A 21,795-nucleotide genomic window follows, 5' to 3' on the forward strand; every position below is an offset into this window, starting at 1 on the left:
GGCCTCATTCTTTCTACAAAAAACTACAACAAACTCCATACAATTTTCAAATATTTAGAAAAGATGCTGTAATCTACAACATCTTGAATTGCCAACAACCAAAGTATTATTGTACTACATATATATTATCACATACAGTAACTCACAAAAGGCAGGTAACTCTCCATCTATTAATTATCACGCTACTACGCCACAGGTTTTCAGAGCCAGCACATATTGTGAAGCCAGCTCACAAGAGTCCACTTCATATTGTCAATGTAATGTTCCTGAAAATACACCAGCATAAACCAATGTATTGGCAACGCTGCAGCAACATTAATAGTTTTCCAGATTAGCGTGACCATCAGTGACCTTGAGTAATAGCTCACAAATGTGGTCTAAATAATCACATGACTCGGATACACACACCCACAATATCCATTTGTCAAAGTAGATATATAATGTGCAATTATGTGGAGAGCGAGCTGTTGCAGTAGCGTCAAATAACAGCGCTGAGGTAAACTCGGTGAACCTGGCTGCAGAAGGTTTTGAATAATAAAAAATAGAAATACATTAAATTATCCACATTCAAGAATGCCTATTTGTGTGCAATCTCCTGGAGGAGCAGGGAATGGGTTATTATGAAATATAATGAGCAAACTACAGGCCATGACGCCATTCTCCAGCCAAACTCCCCTCCATTTTGCTCTACCATTACTTCACGCAACATGCCAATTTAGCAAGGACAGCATTTCAATTAGCGACACGGCTAGAGTCTCGTTGAGTTCCAGAGCGCCGAGGATGCTTACCTATACACTCTTCGTTCTTTCAGCAACTGTTAAAACCCACGACTTGCTGCCATGCCACGCCCTGAAAACAACTTGGATAATATGGAAGCGGTCTTTGGCCTTTCAGACATGATGTAGCCTCGGCTGGCTCGCTGTCCGGTGGGAGATCAACAGCTTACTGGAAATGAGGCATCTGCCTAGGAGCCGAGTGAGGATCAGGCAACAGTTAGAACCAACTGATGTGAATGATGTAAAACAAGCCCTGCGTTTACATGTACATTTACGCCTTGAAATAGCAAAAAAGAAACAAGGGTACATATGAATAAGAAAATTCATAAAAAGAAGGGCCTCGGCCTGATTTCCCAGTGGAGGCTTGGAGTCAGTTTCTTTTTGCTGTGACAAGGTGCTATTCTGGATTGTATGATTGTTCAGTTTCCTTTGGTTCTCAGTGACCTTCAGTCTGCCTGTTGCCGAGGGACTGGGGTGCATGCTGACAGGTTGTCATCGGGTGTGACAGACGAGATTTGGTATATTGCAAATACGATCCAGTTCTACTGTTAATACTTCATAGGAATAACTCAACATTTTGGGAAATATGATTGTACACTTTCTTGACCACTGTCTGATACTGAAGATATCACAGCTTTAGAAATCCCCATCTGCTCATGTAATTTACAACTTTTGTTTTCCACAGTCTGGCTTATTATAAGGCTTAGGATGGGTTGGAAAATAAACACTTTCACAAAAAAAGAAGATTAAAGCCAGATGATCTTCATCCATATACAGTATACCATTATAGACGTTTAGTTATTTCTAAAATGACATTAAATAATATAGACTGCATTGCCCACATTCAATCCATCCTGTTGAAGATGTGGGCTGCCCACAAAGACCATTAGAGCAGAGTGGAGCCTTTTCTCCACAGAAATACTACGAGCTTGAGGGAGCGACCTTGTTTTCCTCCATCTTTATCTATGTTCTACCAGAACAGCCCAGCACAGCAGTTAATGTACACGAGTGGTTACCAGTAGGGATGCTAGTCTCTAAGCACCTCACGATTAGATTCCAATTCAGAGGGCTACGATGTGATTTATTAAAATGATTATCTAAATATTTGTGAATAAAAAAAACAGATGAATCGATTTCCATTCTCTTTTAGGAATTCAATGTTAATAACACAACAAATAGAAGAGATGTCAATCTCCAAACATTGCAATGAGAACCAACAAGAAAATAAATAAAAATGTTGCCTGTAGCAGCATCCCAATAGTAAAAACTGCCGTTATTCACAAATAAACACTATAGACTTCTCTTCAAACAAATCCCCATTCTAGACAGACAACGAGCAGTCAGTGCCATCTCTTGTACAAAAATATCACTTTCTGGAACGTGGTAAAAATGGAGCGTGAAAACGCTGAGATGGAATGTTGCTTTTGGGTCCAACACACAACACGACTTTGAGCCAACCCTTTCAAATGTTTATTTATTATGTATAGCCAACTCTTTCAATGGTTCATTCCTTACTATTAACCAACCATTTCAACAGTTCATCCATTGCTTTCATCACACCAGTTTGGAATCCAATGCTTCTTTGCCTCCAAAACACCAATATGTCAACATGTCTTCCGTTTTTTAAATTAGTTGAGCTCCTCCAACTACTCGTCGTCTTTCCACAAATGCGGCGGTACAACCTGGGTTAGTGGTTAGGGAATAGCCAAAGTACAATATTTTAGTGTAATCAAGTGCAGTACAACAACATGGTTATGATGCTAACAGCATAACAGATAACAGCGTTGCCCTCAAGTGAGTCAAGTCATCAAGCTACTGCTCGTCAGTTGCTGGATAAAAGTCCCTTCGCTGCAGGCACCAGCCAATCAAATGTAGGCAGCGGGGCTGGTGCCAGTGTGCCATGCTACACGCCGAGACACTGGGTCTCTTTGTATGGTGAGCTGCAGGAGCACTTACACTTGGATGAAAACACCCCAGTGAGGGAGGGGGGAAATGCTTGCATAGACACATGCACAACAGTGCTGCCATCCTGGGACCGGGTAGAGGTCACATGGAAGGGAGGGGTCTATCGTCCAAGGGGAAACTCGTCACGCCAGAAATGTTCATACGATAAATACTTTCACATTAAATCAACACTGGCGCTCACCGATACCATCCTGAAGGGTATCGGTTTCATCCACTGTCGAGAGTTAAAGATGAATATTTTCAGTGACGGACCAAAGCGCCGTGTCTTTTTATGTAGCTTACGAAATATGATCAGTGCTGATGTGCATCACAAAGAGCCAACGTTCAATCTAGGAATGAGAACAGAAAGGAAGAGGAAAGACAGCTCTGGATGGCAGGATGCCCCTGGGGGGGCGGCTATGCCGTTATTATGTTGGAAGGGGCTGCCGAGCTGTGGTGTGGGGCAATTAGAGACCGGAGGATTGAGTGGGGGAGGGTCCAGGCACAACAACCCATCCGCGATGGGTTCTCAGCTCAGAGGGGGAGACGAGCAAACCTCCCGGATACGGCAGCTGTAGCATTATGAAAGAAAGAAAGAGAGTAACACATGGCAGATGATGGATTTATATCGAGAGATCGCATGTTGAACTTTATGCTGCACTGGTTTGGATGCGCTTGACTGGCAAGTATGCGTCAAATGGGCTGGTTCGAGGCAATGTGTGGAGGAATCATCTGTTGTTTTCATCGAGAGCTACTGAAGACATTGTGGTGAACACATTAACCATGTCCATTATCTTTAACGTTACTCCGCTTTGGAAAGTTCTGACTGAAAACCACAAAGTCCAGCTGGAGCACACGGAGACAAAGAGGAAAACTTAATCCCAGTGTATCGTTTCAGGGGTCGGGGACCGCAGACGGAGGTGGAAACCTTGCAGCTAGTGTGCATTATCCGACGGTTAGATCACGGAAGTGAACGAGACACACAGTGCGACTGTTCCCTTAACTTTCACTTGGGGTAACTTGAGCATCCGAACTTCACCTCTGATGAGCTCTCTATTGTGGCCTCTCATAATATTACAGCTCCCCCAATAAAGAAGATATAATGGGCAGAGAAAGAAGACGGTAACTAAAGCCTGGTAGTGTGAAATGTAACAGTTGGCATTGCCATCCCGAGTCCTCTCAAACACAAACACACACACACCGTTTCCATGTCCTCTGGCCCTGAACGGCTTCAGTGGAACAGGTGTCTGGCCACATTCTTTACATAAGCTCTTGTCAAACATGGCGCTCAGCAACAAGGCCTCACAGCTGCAGGACAATGGAGACACGTTAGATGGAGGCGCTGCAACCAGACATGCACACTTCCAGCCGGAGTAACCGCTTCTACAAGGTCAGTGTCCACTAAACCCAATAGAATGTAGAAATGGTGGTAATTGCAAAAGCCATGAGGTGTTTCAATACTACATGCATATATATTATGCCGTTGTTGTTCCAGGTTGATACACCGCTGCCGCAGAAGTGATCTATATTTCACGACCAGTGAAACAAAACCGCTTTTACAAAATAAAAACGCATACACAATCATACCTGAGGCACAAAATTTGACATACACAATAAATCTGATTGAGTTAAATGCTTGATGAACACCTGTGGCATTTCCTGTACTTTATAATTGAAATAAAGACACCGGATTATGTCATTTGAGAAGTCGGAGGTATTATCTAGTTACAATTATGCCAACACGCAGAGCTTCCTTTGCCTAACTATAAGGTGTCCAAGTATTGTTGACCCGAGCCATGCTGGGGGACGAAATTTCCTATATTGTGGTCATGAACAGGGATGTTGTGAATTAAACCAGACAACACATAAATCACAATTTAGTTTGGCAATTAGAAACTTGAAAAAGAAAAATATCAATAATATGTATTAATGTTCTGAAAAGAATATTCTCAGTGAAAAGTAAATGGAATCAAATACCGATTACACGTTTTGGGGAGAAGATTATTAATCTTTAAATGTAATTAACCAACATGAAACTTTCGATTAAATGTTCTTTATCATTAATCATCTGCCAGGGTCACATACCTTGAAGTAAAGATCATCTTATTTCCCATCGATTTTGATTCACACAGCCAATTTCAGATGAAGCTACATAAAGCCGCTGGACTTTGATCATTGTTAGGAATCCAACCTATCTAATCTAAGAGAACGCCATCGTTTCAGGTTCATAGCGACAATTGGAGAAGTAGGCCACATTAGACGCCCCTCATATACATATATCAATATTAGAGGTAAAGATAAAATAATCAAGATATGCACATCTGTGTCACCTTTAACTCTCAAGCTTAACTCCTTCCCACAGAGCTCAGTAATACGGTGGCCAAATCATATCCTAGTTGCTTTTTATGAGCTGATGTAACGCAGCATCTTAAAATGGACAAATAATATTGTCTCAAATAGAGCGCAGGCCCCCGAATTGAATATAATCAAAATTGGATTACTGCAGATTGTGGAATAAACAAATATTGTATCCATGTGGATAGAATCCTTATAATATGGTATTGTGAAGAGACACCTTACAAACCTGGTGATCTGAAAGACCTCAGTTTGATCTCTCGCTGACGTCTACTCCCACGGGCTTCAGCACAGGCATACCGAGCAGAGACTGGTGACGAACACATCCTCTCCGAATCCTACAATTACATTTCTAAAGCTCTCAATTAGAGATGTTCCACATCACAGAATCTCCAAAAATGTCACAGTCTGTTGTCGTTATTAACCCACACTGTGTGAGTAAAAACAGGCCCACAGAAACAATAATGCCACATGGACAGATCAAGAAGAGGGAATTGCCACCTGCAGATAAAAACAGTCTGGGTTCCTTTTCAAAATGCTGGGTGCTCTGCAGTTTTCCTCAGATCAGTGACCTATTGATGGAAGACGTCCCGAGCCCCTCTCTGAAGCCACTTGGCTAGGGGCCAAGCAAGCGGCCGTCCTGCCTTTGGGGGCCCGCTACCGAGCAGAACCGCCGACCAGAAGGCCTCGAACAAGAGGCCTTTCTCTCCCCGGGATATGATCCTCCCCCCTCAGACTACTGCAGGAGCAGCTCTGGCAGCCTGTTCTCCCCATGTTGGTCAAGTTGGGTTTTCACATCGCGTTGGTCGAGGCTTTAATTGATTTACATAAAACTCTCCCTCGCCCCCTCCTGCTGCACAGGTCCATGTAAGGCATTGCCAGCAAGCCAAGATTGCCAGACAGCTGAGCCGAGCCTGGACAGCAAGCAGACGTCCACTCCCTGAGAACATGCTATTCAAGGATTACCGGAGACAAACAGTAGTGGGTATCCTCCGTGCTGTTCAGAAGCCGGGTTCTGACTTTGCAGTCTGCATGACGTTAAGAGCAACAGCAACTTCAGAATAGAAGACATCACCACAGAAAGACAACTAACATGATCCACTCTTATTAAGCCATCTAACTGACCCACGTGTCCGACATGCGCATGAGGAAATAAACTCAATTAAATTCAGTGGTTTATTTATGTGGGCGAGAAAGTAATCAGAGAACTATACAAATGAGTTCACATTTTTCAGAGGACAGTTTCAATAAAGATTGGCCTCAACCCAAGTGAACAGCACCAGACTTTCCTTTCAATCTGTAGTCAAACAAGAATAGCATCCCCTTTGGAATAAATACATAATTTCTGCAAAAGGAAGAGTAAAAATAAAAAGGAGGACAGCCTCCAGTGCGATATTGCCAAGTCAGTGCAGGGCAGAGGGGTGGGGTACAGTCGGAGATTCTCAGGTGGGCGGGCGAGGATCTGGAAGAGAAAGTGCACCCTTCGGGGGGGGGGAGGAGCTCAGCTCGCACCAAGTCAAACAAAGCCCCGAGTGGAGAGCAAGAGGTGCACTTAGTCTCTGCAGGTCAGCAACATCAACAAGGCCCTCCGCCGAGTCAACATCAGTCACCAATTAGGTCCGTCGAAGGTGCACACACACACACACACACACACATTGGATCATCTTCACTGACTGACAAGTTCACATTCAGACAAGACTTCTTCAGCGCCCTCTCGTACTCCGTTAGCCAAAATGTCGGACGTTGTTTTCCAATCTCGTCACTGGCTGACGTTGCACTTCGAAAATTGCAAAATAGAATTTCTGACACTTGAAGTAAACACTTCCAATTACAGTCGTATGCAAAAGTTTGGGCACCCCTGATAATCTCCATTACTTTCATCTATAAATTGTTGGGCATTTGGATCAGGAACTTCTTTGTCATATATATAATACTTCATGCACACAGTGATATTTTAGCAGTGAAATAAGGTTTATTTGAGAAACAGAAAATATGCCATATGCATCATAAGAGAATTAGACAGGTGCATAAATTTCGGCACCCCAACAGAAAAATCACATTAATATTTAGTAGAGCCTCCTTTTGCAAAAATAACAGCCTCTAGACGCTTCGTATAGCCTCTGATGAGTGTCTGAATTCTGGATGAAGGTATTTTGGACCATTCTTCCTTACAATACATCTCCAGTTCAGGAAGGTTTGATGGGTGCCTTGCGTGGACAGCCCGCTTCAAGTCACCCAAAAGATTTTCAATTATATTCAAGTCTGGCGACTGGGATGGCCATTCCAGAACATTGTAGTTGTTCCTCTGCATAAATGCCTCAGTGGATTTGGAGCGATTTTTCGGGTCGTTGTCCTGCTGGAACACCCAACTCCGCCGTAACTTCAGCTTTGTTACAGATTCTAGAACATTATTGTCAAGAATTTGCTGGTACTGAGTTGAATCCATGCGACCCTCAACTTTAACTAGATTCCCAGTACCTGCACTAGCCACACAGCCCCACAGCATGATGGACCCCCCACCAAATTTGACTGTGGGCAGCAAGTGTTTTTCTAGGAATGCTGTGTTCTTTTGCCTCCATGCGTAACGCCTCTTGTTGTGACCAAAGAGCTCGAGCTTTGTCTCATCAGTCCACAGCACTTTGTTCCAAAATGAGCCTGGCTTGTTCAAATGTAGTTTTGCATACCTCAAGCGAGCCTGTTTGTGGCGTGTGTGCAGGAAAGGCTTCTTCTGCATCACTCTCCCATACAGCTGTTCTCTGAGCAATGCACAGTGACACCATCTGCAGCAAGATCACCTTGCAGGTCTTTGGAGGTGGTCTGAGGGTTGTCCTTGACCATTCTGACCATTGTTCGCCTTTGCCTCTCCGATATTTTTCTTCGCCTGCCACTTCTGGCCTTAACAAGAACTGTGCCTGTTGCCTTCCATTTCTTAATAACATTCCTCACAGTGGAAACTGATAGCTGAAACCTCCAGGATAACTTTTTGTAGCCTTCCCCTAAACCATACTGCTGGACAATCTTTGTTTTTAGATCATCCGATAGCTGTTTTGATGCCCCCATGTTGCCACCGTTCAGAGGAGAATCAAAGAGAAGCACAACTTGCAATTGGCTTCCTTAAATACCTTTTCTAATGATTGGATGCACCTTTCTATGGAATTGAAGGCTTAACGAGTTAATCAGACTAATTATGTGTTGCAGTTAATCAGCGATTTAGTAGGTACAGGTATTCAAATCAACAAAATGATAAGGGTGCCCAAACTTTTGCACAGTCTAGTTTTCACATTTGATTTAATTGCACACAACTAAATACTGCTACACTAAATATCTTTGTCTTGGAAACACCCCAGCACTCAGTGTTAACTAGAAAATGAATATTACACAACTGTGATCTTTTTTTGGTGAAGACAGAGTAAATTATCATGCAGCCTCAGAGGGGTGCCTAAACTTTTGCATACGACTGTATATTCCAAAATATGTTAATGTATGCATTTTCGTTGACCACCTGGTGCTCCACCAAGACACATAAATCCATGGACAATGGGCAATTAATTAGGGCTGCAACAGACAATTATGTTCATTATATTCCGATCATTGTTGTTAGAAAATGGTGACCAACACATTGCCAACGGCGTAATTTTGAAGTAATCACATTGCTGGTTTGAGTCCACCAACAGTCCAAAACCCAAAGTTATTCATTTCCCGATCGTACATGACAAATAAATGCAACCAATCATAACATAAGAAGCTACAACAAGCACATATTTGGCATAGACGTCTAAAAAAATAGTTGCCGATTCATTTACTGGTGCAGGTCAACAACTAATCACAACAATATATTTTCTTGGGGGAGGAGAACGGGAACTCAACTAGCTGAATTACCATTAAAAAGATAAACGCCAACCATTTGGACAAAGCGCAGTATGAATTAATGTGCAGATCCCAGCATACATACGTGGACCATTATAATATAATTGACATGCATAAATCAAACATGAACTAGTGGACACCTCTCACATTTATAGAATAGTGGTCCTGTACTAAAGCTGCTGCGTTTCCACTGCTGTGTTAAGATGATGAGAGAGAATAGGCTGAGAGGTTGGAGGAAGCCGACTGGACCAGAAACACAGATCCACAACTGTGCTGCTGTATTCTCATAAGGCCGAGGCAGCCAACAGACCCCCAACCGAGAGCACAAACAATGGTTATGTTGATGCCACAGATTCTCCACCAGCAGTTAGAAAAAGACAACAATGCTGCACTGTGGCGATGGACATGCTCCCCCACCCAGACGTCAACAAGACAACAACCCCTTGACATCTCTGAGCCTCATTCCCTCCTGGACTTCATTATGAGGCGCAACGGAAATCATCATTGGCAATCTGAAAGAATTTACAAGACAATGATGCAGCCTGAGTCATGCCTCACTGACACAAAGAGCAGCCAGTCTGAAACACATGAATCCGTTCTGACAAAATACAGACCGTGTTCAAGACCAGATGTGAGCTGCTAAAATATTTGAGGCCACTGTGATTTGAAACCCGTATTATGTGACATGAGAAAGGTATGTTTTCTCCTCAAAGTAGACAAGCCGTATCTTGAAAAGCCAAAGGGATTAAAATCCTCTAGCAATTTTGAATACATAGCAAACCACTTCAATTTTCAAACAAAAATCAGCATTAGACATGCATGGCAGAGTCGATGCAAAAAAAACACAGACTTTGTTCAGGCGTCATCTGCACCTACATTTAGATTTAGTGAAAGAGAAAGAGACCTGTGCTGCAGACACAACACTGGGATTGCTCACAGACGCGCACACACACCTACCTACCTACCCATCATTTGAAAAGACCTCAGGTTTATAAAGCTGAAAATATCTCTAACTAACTGGTAAAGGAACACTAAAAATAGTAATATATTATTATATGTTGCTTAATGTATATATTGTCTGTTTTTGTGGAGCAGTTTTAGGCGGTAACAAAAGGAATGGGCAATACTTTTCTTCCATCTAAAAAAAATATCAAAATATTAGATTACAGTCAAATGTATGACACTATAAATGATTGTATGTGTTAATATATTGACAATTTAAAAAAAAAGAAATTCCAATGTAAAGATATTGTATGTACACTACATTTTCTTAATAGATATTACAAATATTAAATCCAAGCTGCCTCATGATATGGTATGATAAGACATATATAATTAATTCATAATTGGGATAACAAAGCAAAGGACTGAAGGAGAAATATTTCAAGCACTGCATTCTTTTATGATAATCAAGAAACCGGAAAAAGCGATAAATGAGATGCTGGCACAAAATAAAAAGGCCGTCATGGGCACATGGATAATGTTATATGCATACATACCAGTGCTCCGAGACATTTAGTTGAAATAGTATGTGCCAATAACCACCTTGAACAAAAATGTTAGTCTGTGGAGAGACCACAAAGTATATTAAGTCTCTCTTTCCGTTTCCTCTGCTGATAATAAGTTAGGAATGTCTGGTCTGCCACATTTAGATTACCTTGATAAGGAAGTCAGGAACACACGCTTTATTCAGAGATGCAAGTGGTATGAATACAAAAAGGTGAAATATATTGTTTTAAATAAATTATCATTCAATTGCTCGTCTTTGCCAACAGTGCTGACATTTGATAGATTCGTCTAATTGTCCATTGGCTGCGGCTTTTTCTTCTTACGCCGTGACTTTATTAAATTAGATGTTCTGAATGTGTGTAGCCTACGTGTGAGTGTGTGTTTCCAATAACTAGAGTTGTTGTATTTTAAGGAGGCAGAAGTACATACAATTAAAGTCAGATTTAATTATATGTCCCCTGATTAAAAATACGGTGCTGATGTGAGGAACTAATTGAAGCTCGTACACCTGTGCACCGGCAGAAGAAGCGCACACGGCCAACACCGGCTCTTGCCCACTGACTTCCATCCCGCTCAACACCCGCAGCCCTCTCCAGAGCAGAAGCACCGATCCGGCTGCTCTTCATCACCACAGCCTATTCTTACCTTTTTGTGTCGGTCTTTGAAAGGTAACGCGAGCCATGGCATCTCCTGCAAAAAGTCCTGCCAGTGTTTCTGGTCCTGATCGGACGAGATGAAGACGATTTCCAATTTGTCCTTGTGTTCGGACGCCTTTTTGAACCGGCTGTAAAACTCGCCCAGGCTGCCGTTGAACTGCTTACACGGGGCGTTCATGCTGCACCCGAAGAAGAGCCCGACCAGGGAGAGCTTGGCGCCCAGCGACTGCACGTCCACCTCGGCGTTCTCGTTGTTGACGAGCCGCTCCCCGAGTAGACTCACCAGGAACTCCGACATCGCGGCGCTCGGGTCCTCTCCTCGACTACACAACGTCTACCCTCGGCCGAGGCTGCTGCACATGTGACCGCTACGTGCTCGTGCGACACCCGGCACTTCCTCCACCTCCAATCTGAGGTCTTCCGTGCGCTGTGAGCCCGTGAGGCGATGCGGTCTGCGTCCTCCCGTGTGAGCGCTGTGCAGGAATGCGCTCCGCTTAAATCGTCCTGACTGCAACAGCAGTTGCCCCCCTCCCCCGCCCCATCGCCCCCCCAAAAAGCATACTTTAATCACGGCATCTGGTTATTCTAGCTACAGAGATAACACTTTATCACGATAGTCTGGGGATTCTTTTTAGTATGCGTTTATAATATAACATGCAGGTTAATCCTCATACGTGTACTCAAACGTGTGTATACATTTCAGATTAAAAAGAGTCGGATTCTAGGTTTTAAATGTACATTATATTTCAATAAGTGCTTCGGAATTTGATCATTTAACAAGTTTCATTAGGCAACTCTACATACAACTCTGCAAATTTAACAAAGATTAAGGCTGGGGTAAACTACCCTCTGTTCCTGTGGATGTGCTGCCACTTAGTGCTCACAACAGGAAACTACCTGGGCTGCAACAGACGTTGAAGTGTCGTGACAAGTTTTGTGGCACAATTTAACCTACTTCCAATGCTTATTGAAAGAGGGAAATATTATTAAAATGAGGAAAAACAACTTGTAGTTTAAATAACAACTTTGTTCAAATGTCCAGATACCAAGAACAGAAACCAATCAATAAAAACATTCATGTGAAACTAGCACATTTTAAGCGTGTGGCCTTCGTCGGAGTCATCATCAATACAAATAAAGTTTTCTTCTGCTAAAATCAACATCAAGTGTTACTTTATTGTAATCTTACATCAAGGCAACACACATACAATAACATAAAAATGGTGATAATGAAGAAAATCCGAAGAATAACAAAAAGATTTAATTAACTTGTGTTTAAGATTGACGTTACCTTTGAAGAAACATATCAAACTCAAATTACAAAAATGAATTGAGTGATTGCACATAAAAGCAGCCAACGAAGAATTACTATTAGAGTTCCATCCATTCTTCATGTTTCTCTTTGCAGACGTTAAAGTACTGAATTAATGGAATAGCTGTGTCTTATGCTGGATGCTCATCATTTTGTTTGTAAATTAAAAAAGTTGCTGCTTTGCAAAAGGAGATGTATCATCAGAATGGTTGTCAATAATGCTGGAATTGATGGTGGAGAATTTAACTTTTTAACATTAAGGACATTATGAAATGACAGATGTGAACAGCGTAGGGTCCCTCAGTCCTCGGTGAACATCATCATCACCAGCTCGGATTTGAGGCATTCTTCCTCCACCAACTTCTGAGGCTGAAAAAGGATTACAGAGGGGAGGGGGATGATACATGTACTCACAATACCTTTTAATATGCTACATTTCATACGAGACTGGATGATACCTGAATATGGTCTCTTCTTATCTAATTCTAAAAAACATTTTTAGTGAGACTCATTTTAGTCGTATCTTGTCAGTAAGATATTCAGGAAAAATATTCTTACTGTCCCATATCGCAGCAGAGTTGGAACTCCACTCAACTTTAGTGTCTTCTTGAAGTCATTTGTTGAATCCTTCCAACTGAAGCATAAAAAAAAACATGTTTAAGCAGCTGATATGATTCATCAGTACCACACTTGAAAAAGCAGACATAGGAAGGCTGAAGAGGGTTTTTACAACATGAAACTGCATTTGCATTTTTTTGGAGAAGTAATGATGAAACCCATGAATATGCATTATTTGGTGCTCTAACGTATATTATACATTTATACAGCATATGATTTAACTAAAGTACAGAACATGTGTTGTGATATTGTCTTTGTCTAGTAGCATTATGGCCATAGCATTATGGCCTGAGCAAATCCATTGTTTGCATGCAGATGGTCAACATGTGATACATGTTTTTTCACTGAATGAGTGCAAATATCAATATTTCTCTTTTCAGGATAATAAAGTTTGCTAAATAAATACTTATGCCATGACTATTTAAAGCTCAATGTTTTCTCTCGACTACCATTCATTTGTTAGGTTGATTGGTTATTTCTATGCATCAAATCATCCTTGTGGCACAATACTTTTATTTCTGTCTAGAAACGCAATATTTTACAACCAAGCTCACTGTGACTACCTAAAATGTAAATGTAAATTTGATTTTGTTGATCAGTTACCATTTTATACTAATTTCGCAAGTATACATACTTGGTGCTGGCATCACAAATTCCAAAGAAGTTTTTGTCTTTCCATTTCACAGTGTTTCAAAATAATGTTACATCAAATCAATTAAAATGTTCGGCTGTAAATCAACAGTTTTTGAGCTGTTCCGTTGCGTTGATGAGCTGTCATTAGCTGTGGTGGCCGTTATGTATCATATTTCAGAAAGCAGATTATTCATCTGATAGAAGAGTAAAATACTGACTAGGCCCTTTCTCCCACTTGACAGTAGATGAAGACAGAGCCCTCCGGAAGATGAGTCATCTGCCCTCTTACTACTGGCTCCGCTGAAAGAAACAATGCACCGAAGGTCACAAAGTAAAGATCACTTCAAGAAATACAGGTTACGAACATCTCAGTACCAAAACCGTGACAAATGTGATCATACATTTAATCAAGTCGTCAAAATTAAAGTAATTTATACACATATATTGGCTATATTATATAGGTTTATTCCAGGTGGACAATTTTTGACATTACCTTTCACACAATCCGGGCACCAGCTCTTTCCTTGGGCGTCTTTATTACCTGAGAAATACACAAAAATATCCTTTCCCTTTCTCTCGGATACAGCCTGACAAAAATCGTCATATCCGTGCACAGCCACTTCTTCGTACTGGGCCATCGTTTTGACCGAGTGTGTATGAGAATGCACTTCCTAATACGAATCACTAACAAGAGTTAGCAAAAATACTGCTCCTCTATAAAACTGGACCCGATAGAAATACTCAAAATGTGACAGTACAACTTCCGGTCTGTGCAAAAGTTCTTAAAGTGACCACGTCCCTTTAGTTTGATTTAGCCTTTCTAAATTGTCATTTGTCATGGTGATTTTTTTACATTTATCATAATCACAGTACATACTATTTCCTACATTACGAACGTATCGTAGAAAGGTGCATATTTTATAACGGAACAACTTTTTGTTTTAATGCGGTTGCGTTGATGTTTGACTTCTTTGACGATCCGTACTTAGTAAAAAAAGAAAAGAGAAAAAAGAACTTCCGCTCAGTTGCGATCTGTTATCGTCATGGCGGAGATTCAAACGCTTGACAAGCTATAAATTAATATTGAACAAGTTAACCATGTTCCATATTGTAATTCACATCCAGTTAGCGACGCTACGTGCAGAGTTCATTTACATATCTGTATAAACTGAAAGAAACCGATACAAGTGATGGTCGAGTAGGTTATGTTGGGATTAATGTAATGTTTGTAAACTTCAGTTCAAAAGCGTCGTTAGCGTGATAATGCTAACTCATTTGCATTCGCCATTATTTGCTATTTTTTGACATAACTGTGCGGTTGTCTCTACTGCGATGACCGCTCAGTTCATGCTGAATGGCCTCACGGTTTCTGAAGGACTGCGAAGTCGAGGGAGAAGCTGGGTTGTTTCAGGTCCGACCCGAAACGATTTAACTCCTGTCGTGTCCCAAACCAAGGTAAATAACACTTGATCGATGTGCTACAACTAACACAACAGCGCTGCAATACATCATACAACCATGAATATGATGCTATATTTAGTTAAAACTGTTTGAGGAGTTTTGATTGAAGTTGACAAGATATGATAATCTACTGGACTGCAGTGCTGTTGGATTGTATTGCGTTGTACAAAGAGGTCTCTCTAATATTTTGTTTACCTATGTAAGAGTGGATAGAGTATATATTAGAATCCCCTCTCACTGAACAAATACTTGTTAAAAAAGGGTTGTGAAACGCACAAATGAATGTATTTGTGTAGCCGGTCCTCTATCCAGGTTTCCATGGTGAAGAGGAGGTTCTGTGGTTCAGGTTCCCTCTGTTGACACCAGTCTATGGTTGACACCTGGAAGCTGCTTGACATTCTCCAGGAGCCATATTTTTTATATGTTTATAATGAGTTTGAATGTATAATTTTGTTACAATGCTGTTTATATCACACACATAGCAAATTAAGAGATTAGTATCTTGCACACCACAGCTATTGTTTCATGAAGCCTTCCCTGCAAGTACCAGCAATCGTGCCTCCCATGTATACCCGCCAACCCCCATCGTGATAGAGAGGCTGCTGCCGCCGTCAGAGGAGCCTGAGAAAGTGGAAAGCACCAGAAGCTCCGTCAGCTTCACCACTCTTTCAGAGGAGAGACTACGGGCTGCGGTGCGGCTGGCCAAGCGAGATCTGAGAAGAAGGCGTTTTGAGTCGCTGACAAAATCCCCTGCCAAACCTTCTCAGGAGGCCTCCCTCAATGAAACAAGTGATGTAGAGCTGCTGCAGGTAAGTGATGTAGAATAATTGCATGTATTTTAGAATTAATAGTTTACTGGTTTATTTCCCTTTCAGGTATTATTGCCATTTTGTTCAGTACATTTGTTTTTGTCTCTCTATAGGAGCTTACCACCACGAAGAACAAGTTGAAGACCTCCAGTCCAAAAAAGAAATCAACCCGATCTGGATCCAAATTGTCAGCGAACACACCCCAGAAGCATCCCATTTGTCCCATGCCTCGAATTGGCCGGTCACCGCCGACCAGAGATCTTGGACCAAGACATTTTGAAGGATGCAGACATGCACCTTTAAGCCAGGAGATTGGCAAATTGCAAAATGAGCTGGAATTGTATTTTCACAAAGTAGAAGCGCTCTCCAACAGAGGTAACTCACAAATACAGCTTGTTACATTAGCCGTGTCTGAATGTTGATCGGATTATTTCACAAAAGTAATTACATTATTGTACCCACCAAATTCAGTACACTTTACGATATGATATTACATTAACTCTTATGATGATTCATGGTATTTTAACATCAGGGGGCGAACTAGAGGAGCACCTGGAGCCTGAAGAGCAAGACAAGTTGGAGGTGCGCAGGCAGAAGCAGGCAGGCCGTTCAGCACGTGTCATCTATGTTCTCCAGCAACAGGTATTTAAATCTCTACCACGTGTAATTGGAATAAACCTTTATTTACCTTTTATGTTCTCTTTAACACTATTTCTTAAAATCGCTATTTCAAAGGTAAAAGAGATACAAGAAGATATTGAGAAACTGCAAAGCCAGAAAATGTGGGACACTAAAAAGGTATGTCTTCAGCATTGCCACACATTCACTGCTGTTTAGAGCTCATTTATTTGTTGACGATGATCAAACATTTAGAACACTTTGTGGAATTACTTTTTTTAGACCTGTCGCTCGAAAGATAAATGTTCTTTGTGCCATTTATGTATCTGAACACACCAATGAGTGACCAAGACCAAGCTGTTTGCTGTGTACATGATGCTCAAATAACATGTCTCATGTGCCAGTATTTTACCACATTCTTTAATTATTTAAATTAATATCACTTTTGCTCGGTGGATATTTTATATAGTTTTGAATGTTAACTCATCGAGCTATCTGTTTTACTGAATGGAAAACTGATTTACTTTCTGTTCTTCTGTAAAGTCCACGACAATAAACAGGCTTGCAGCTGCACACCGTGGAACACTCCGAGTCTTGCAGGCGGTTGTCAACCAGCTCTCAGATCGTTCTCATGGCAAGGTACCTCCTTATTACAAAGAGCTGAGCCAACTGATTCGCCAGCTCTCGCTTTGCTCAGCTAAGGTTGAAGCAGAACGGAGTTCAGAGATGGCCCTCGACATCCTGCAGAAACTAGAGGTAAGGAGCATAAAATACAAATCAGAAAGTATTTGGACCATAATAAAGGTTTTCATTGTTTCGGCACCATTCTAGCAAAGTAGATTTAAAATTTAACATCTATTGTATGGAGGCCTACTTTTAGTCCATTGATGTTCATCGGACAATATCAAACAATAATCAACCAAAACTGTTAAATGAGTTACAGACCAGAACCTTAAAGTCAGTCATCTGATCTCAATCCAATTGACTGTGTGTTTTACTTACTGATAGCAAGGCACATGTCACCAGTTTGGCATGTCAAAGTATTGACATTATTTATTGTCTGGTCACTCTATTCTGCTTAGACTTTGGATTCTGCCGTCCATAAGCAACAGCTGCTCGAAAAGATGCAGGCCCAAGCACGACCTCCACGCGGGAAGTCTCCTCATCGCAGCACGTCTCCTACAAGTGCACCCAAGGGTCCCAGCAACTCAACTGTTCGAGGGCCTCGCAAACCAGCAAATCCCAAAAGAGCAATCCGCGGTAAGTGCTCTTTTGTCTGGACTTAGTCAGCATGTTTAGAAGAGTTTAATTAACTTTAGTTGGCCATTTGTACATGTGTAACTTTAACTTCATTTGTTACTCTGTTTTTCTATTTTATAACGTATCTTGTATAAATGCAGTATTTCCCTTTATAATTTCCTGCTGCAAACTGCCCAGAAAGTAAATAATGTGTAGGCCTTTTCATGAATGACAAACCGTCTCCAAAGTATCTGGAAATCACCAAAGGGCTTTCGTGCGGTTGTGTTTGGGCCTCCCACTGTGCTTAAACGGCGGCTTAACATTTATAAGGAGCAATGAGGCAGTGAGTGGAAAAACAGGACCTGAAGATCAGGACTGTTGATTCCCCACTGCCTCGTCCAATGAGCAGCCAACGCCTGCTGGCTCCCATTTGGCTGAGAGGCATCCTGTGAAAGAGATGACACAAACACCTGCAACGAGTTCAGGGATCCAGCTGGTTGTCAGAGTGTTATCTAATTGTTTAATTGGAGGTGTTGTGTCTTCCCTTAGCCTCCACGGCTCAAAACTGATACGTTCTGATTTGATTTGTTTAACCCTTGTGTTGCCTTCGGGTCAATTTGACCCGATTCAATGTTCACACCCTGTTACTACTTTATTTTTACTAATATATTTTACTTTGAGGGTCAATATGACCCCAAATAAAAAAAAAATATTAAAAATTTAATTTATTAATATTGTTAAGTGTTTGTAGTGTATGTGTTTTTATGTTTGTTTGTTGACTCGAAAAGAAAACATTCATATTTAAATCGGGGGTTAAAATGACCCGAAGGCAACACAAGGGTTAAGAGTTATTTAGGGCCAAAGCTATTCCTTAATTTATTTTACATGGGATACAATATGTTAAGATCACAACAAGTCAAATTTGTTGCGGATCCACCTTAGTCTATGTCGAGAGGTTCTTGTAAGGAGTCGTAGTATTCTAGAAAAGGTCTCCATACTTTACTAAAGGTTTGGGAGGACACTGAGGGTATAATTGATTTTTTCAAGTGTCAGGAAATACATGACATCTTTGATCCAGTGGGGGAGCGATGGGGGGGCGCGCTGCTTCCATCTCAGAAGGATCAAATGTCGAGCAAGAAGCGTTGTGAAGGCTATGATCACATTGGCTTTATTTGGTAAACGGGTACGGACTTCCTCTGGAATTAAGCCAAAGAGTGCGCAAATTGGGTCTGGCTCAAATTGAGCCGCAAACATCTCACCATAAGCTTTAAAAATACTTAACCAAAAGTTCGCGAGTTTAGGGCAAAGCCAGAACATGTGCAACAAGTCTGCTGGCTGGCCTCTACATCGAGGACATAGCGGGTCAGAGTTGGGGTACATTTTTGCCAGTCTAGCATTAGAGCAATGCGCCCTGTGTACCACTTTCAGCTGTATTAAGTTGTGTTTAGCGGATGTAGATGTGTATATCAAGTCTAAAATAGAGTCCCATTGGTCATTTGTTATAACCACTCCAAGATCTGAGTCCCAGGCCATTCTTACATTTTCCAAGGAGTGTGGGTTGACGTCATTCATGAGCCCGTAAATTTGGGATATCAATCCTCTACTATTCGGGTTCAGTTCTAGGAGGCTGTCAACATGAGATTTCATGGGCTTGTTCAGAAAAGAGTTACAAGTGTTTCTTACAAAGCTCCTGATCTGCAAGTAGCGGAAGAAATTGTTCTTCGGTAGGTCATAGGTTTGCGATAATTGGGAGAATAAAGCAAACGTGTCTTCTATGTATAAATTATGGATTGATCTGATCCCTTTATCAAACCACTGACCAAATGCGTACCTGAGGAAGTAAACATAAGGTTACATTTAATGGGGGAGCGGGTGGAAGCTGCATGCAGCCCAAAATGTCTCCTACACTGAGCCCATATTCTTAATGTGTGATTTACTGTTATGTTTGTACTCAAGTTATTACTAAGACGAGGCAGGGCTGCACAGACCACTGAGCCGAGATGGTGCTGGTAGGAGGAGAATTCTATTTGTACCCAGTCCGCCTTTCCTACAATTGGACTGTCTTCAAACCAGTGGAGTAGCTTCTGGATATTGCATGCCCACTAGTAAAGGAGAACATTAGATAAAGCTCAGCCTCCCACACGCTTTGGTCTTTGGAGTTGAGTTTTGCTGATCCGACGAGGTTTGGTCCCCCATATGAACAAGATTATTATTATTATTGATTATCAGAACTGAAGATTATATTTTTAACAAGATTTTTAAAGAAAGTTTTTTTAAATCAGGATAGGAATATTTTGAAAGAGCTATAAAAATGTAGGTAAGACTATCATTTTAACTAGGTTAACACGACCCACTAATGATCATGGTAATCAGGCCCAGCGAGTCATATCCTGTTTGCATTTATTCAAAAGGGTAATATAGTTATTTTTCAAAGTAGAGTGGAAGGACCGCGTGACCTCAATCTCAAAGTACCTAATGCCATCCCGGGCCACCTTAAAGGGGAAAAGGCTGGAGGAGAGTGCCTCTGCTTCAGAGTTTAGAGGGGAAAGTTCACTTTTTTGCACATTTAATTTATATCCTGATATTTTCCCAAACTGCTTCAGGATATCTAGAATATAGGGAAGAGATAGAGAGGGGTCGGAGACATACAGCAGCAAATCATCCGCGTAAAGAGAAACTTTTAGTTCCAAATCACCCCGAGGTATACCCTTAAAGCCCCCACAGCGTCACAGTGCCACTGCTAGGGGCTCAGAGAGGAGAAAGAGGGCACCCTTGTCTTGTTCCCCGTCCAAGAGGAAAGTAGTCAGATTTAGTATTTTTAGAGATTACAGCTGCTAGAGGAGAGGAATAAAGTAGTCTAATCCAGGCAGTGAATTCCTCAGAAAACCACATCTTTTGAGGGCAGCAAATAGATATTTCCACTCGACCCGGTCAAAGGCCTTCTCTAAATCAAGAGAAACCACTACCTCTGGGCACCTTGATGGGGCCGAATGGACAACATTGAATAGTTTTCGTAAATTTGAGTGGGAGTGTCGGCCTTAGATGAATCCTGTTTGATCAGGCGAGATAATATCTGGGATCACACTCTCCAGGCGTTTAGCTAGGACCTTAGACAGCACTTTAAAATCCCCATTAAGTCGGGAGATAGAGCGATAGGATGAGCAGAATACTGGGTCTTTATCTTTCTTAGCTAGTAGGGATATAGAGGCCTGTCTCAAGGTTACAGGAAGAATGCCTGAGGACAGTGCTTCTTTAAACATTGCTTTAAGAGTTGGTGCCAGCTGATAGGAGAACTTTTTGTAGAATTCCGTTGTGAACCCATCCGGGCCTGGTGACTTGTTGCTCTGCATAGATTTTATGGCCATGCTGATTTCAGCAGATGAGATATCTGCACCCAAGTTGGTGTTTTGCTCCTCCAATGCGGTAGGGATAGTCAAATTATCAAAGAAGGCACATGAGGGGCCAGAGTCGTTGCTAAGTTCTGAGGTGTAAAGGTTGGAATAGAATTGTAAAAATGCTTTATTTATGTCTTTATGATCTATCAACATTTCTCCTGTGTCAGATTGAATCATTGTGATATTGCGGGTGGTAGCCACTTGGCGGGCTTGCATAGCCAATAGTCTACTGGATTTATCTCCAAATTCATACACATTATGTCTGGATTTTAAGATGAGACGTGTTGCCTCGTCAGTAGATAAAAGATTAAATTCAGTTTGGAATCTCAACCGTTCTTTACATTGTTCATTTTCATTTGTTTCAGGTAAGAGAATGACGTCACAGAAGCCTAGAACTGCTTCTCAGCAGCTCATGAACAGAAGAGAGGTGCTCAGGGCCGGCCTGCAGAGCCTTGCCCAGAGAGAGCTACAGGGACGACCTCAGACAAACACCACCTGCAGAAAAGGAGGGGCTCGAGACTCTGGGAAAAACAAGACAGACATAATTCAGGTATTGGTTTTACTTCTACAAAGATTCTTCAAAGATTTGAACAATGTGAAGGT

At 41.6% G+C, this 21,795-nt stretch overlaps 3 protein-coding genes across 5 annotated transcripts in view; 1 reads left to right on the top strand and 2 right to left on the bottom strand.

Moving 5' to 3' along the window:
• The window catches only part of nxn (nucleoredoxin), a 53,410-nt gene extending 41,836 nt beyond the window's left edge, over positions 1–11,574 (bottom strand). The window contains exon 1 of the mRNA XM_056441218.1: positions 11,097–11,574. Coding sequence (XP_056297193.1) covers positions 11,097–11,405 — 309 coding nt within the window. The 5' untranslated portion in view covers positions 11,406–11,574. The remainder of the gene's footprint in view (positions 1–11,096) is intronic.
• A 689-nt stretch (positions 11,575–12,263) lies between these two features.
• On the bottom strand, positions 12,264–14,403 carry txndc17 (thioredoxin domain containing 17). The gene is made up of 4 exons (XM_056441039.1): positions 14,164–14,403; positions 13,889–13,970; positions 12,978–13,053; positions 12,264–12,788 (listed from the first exon to the last, which is right to left on the bottom strand). The coding sequence occupies exons 1-4, from the start codon at positions 14,306–14,308 to the stop codon at positions 12,720–12,722; spliced, it is 372 nt and encodes a 123-aa protein (XP_056297014.1). The 5' UTR covers positions 14,309–14,403; the 3' UTR covers positions 12,264–12,719.
• Positions 14,404–14,514: 111 nt separating this feature from the next.
• Positions 14,515–21,795, top strand: part of kiaa0753 (KIAA0753 ortholog) — a 31,650-nt gene continuing 24,369 nt past the window's right edge. For all 3 annotated transcript variants that reach the window (XM_056441036.1, XM_056441037.1, XM_056441038.1), the window contains exons 1-8: positions 14,515–15,125; positions 15,647–15,940; positions 16,054–16,315; positions 16,473–16,582; positions 16,676–16,738; positions 17,102–17,314; positions 17,641–17,818; positions 21,558–21,742. In XM_056441036.1, coding sequence (XP_056297011.1) covers positions 15,003–15,125; positions 15,647–15,940; positions 16,054–16,315; positions 16,473–16,582; positions 16,676–16,738; positions 17,102–17,314; positions 17,641–17,818; positions 21,558–21,742 — 1,428 coding nt within the window. In that variant the 5' untranslated portion in view covers positions 14,515–15,002. The remainder of the gene's footprint in view (positions 15,126–15,646; positions 15,941–16,053; positions 16,316–16,472; positions 16,583–16,675; positions 16,739–17,101; positions 17,315–17,640; positions 17,819–21,557; positions 21,743–21,795) is intronic.

The sequence above is a fragment of the Pseudoliparis swirei genome, chromosome 20 (assembly GCF_029220125.1).
Source record: "Pseudoliparis swirei isolate HS2019 ecotype Mariana Trench chromosome 20, NWPU_hadal_v1, whole genome shotgun sequence".
NCBI lineage: Eukaryota > Metazoa > Chordata > Actinopteri > Perciformes > Liparidae > Pseudoliparis > Pseudoliparis swirei.

Coding starts and splice junctions, on each gene's coding strand:
- txndc17 (XM_056441039.1), bottom strand. CDS start 14,308: ATGGCCCAGTACGAAGAAGTGGCTGTGCACGGATATGACGATTTTTGT. Junction 13,971..14,163: donor GTGCCCGGATTGTGTGAAAG/GTAATGTCAAAA, acceptor TGTTTCTTTCAG/CGGAGCCAGTAGTAAGAGGG. Junction 12,789..12,977: donor CTCTGCTGCGATATGGGACA/GTAAGAATATTT, acceptor ATCCTTTTTCAG/CCTCAGAAGTTGGTGGAGGA.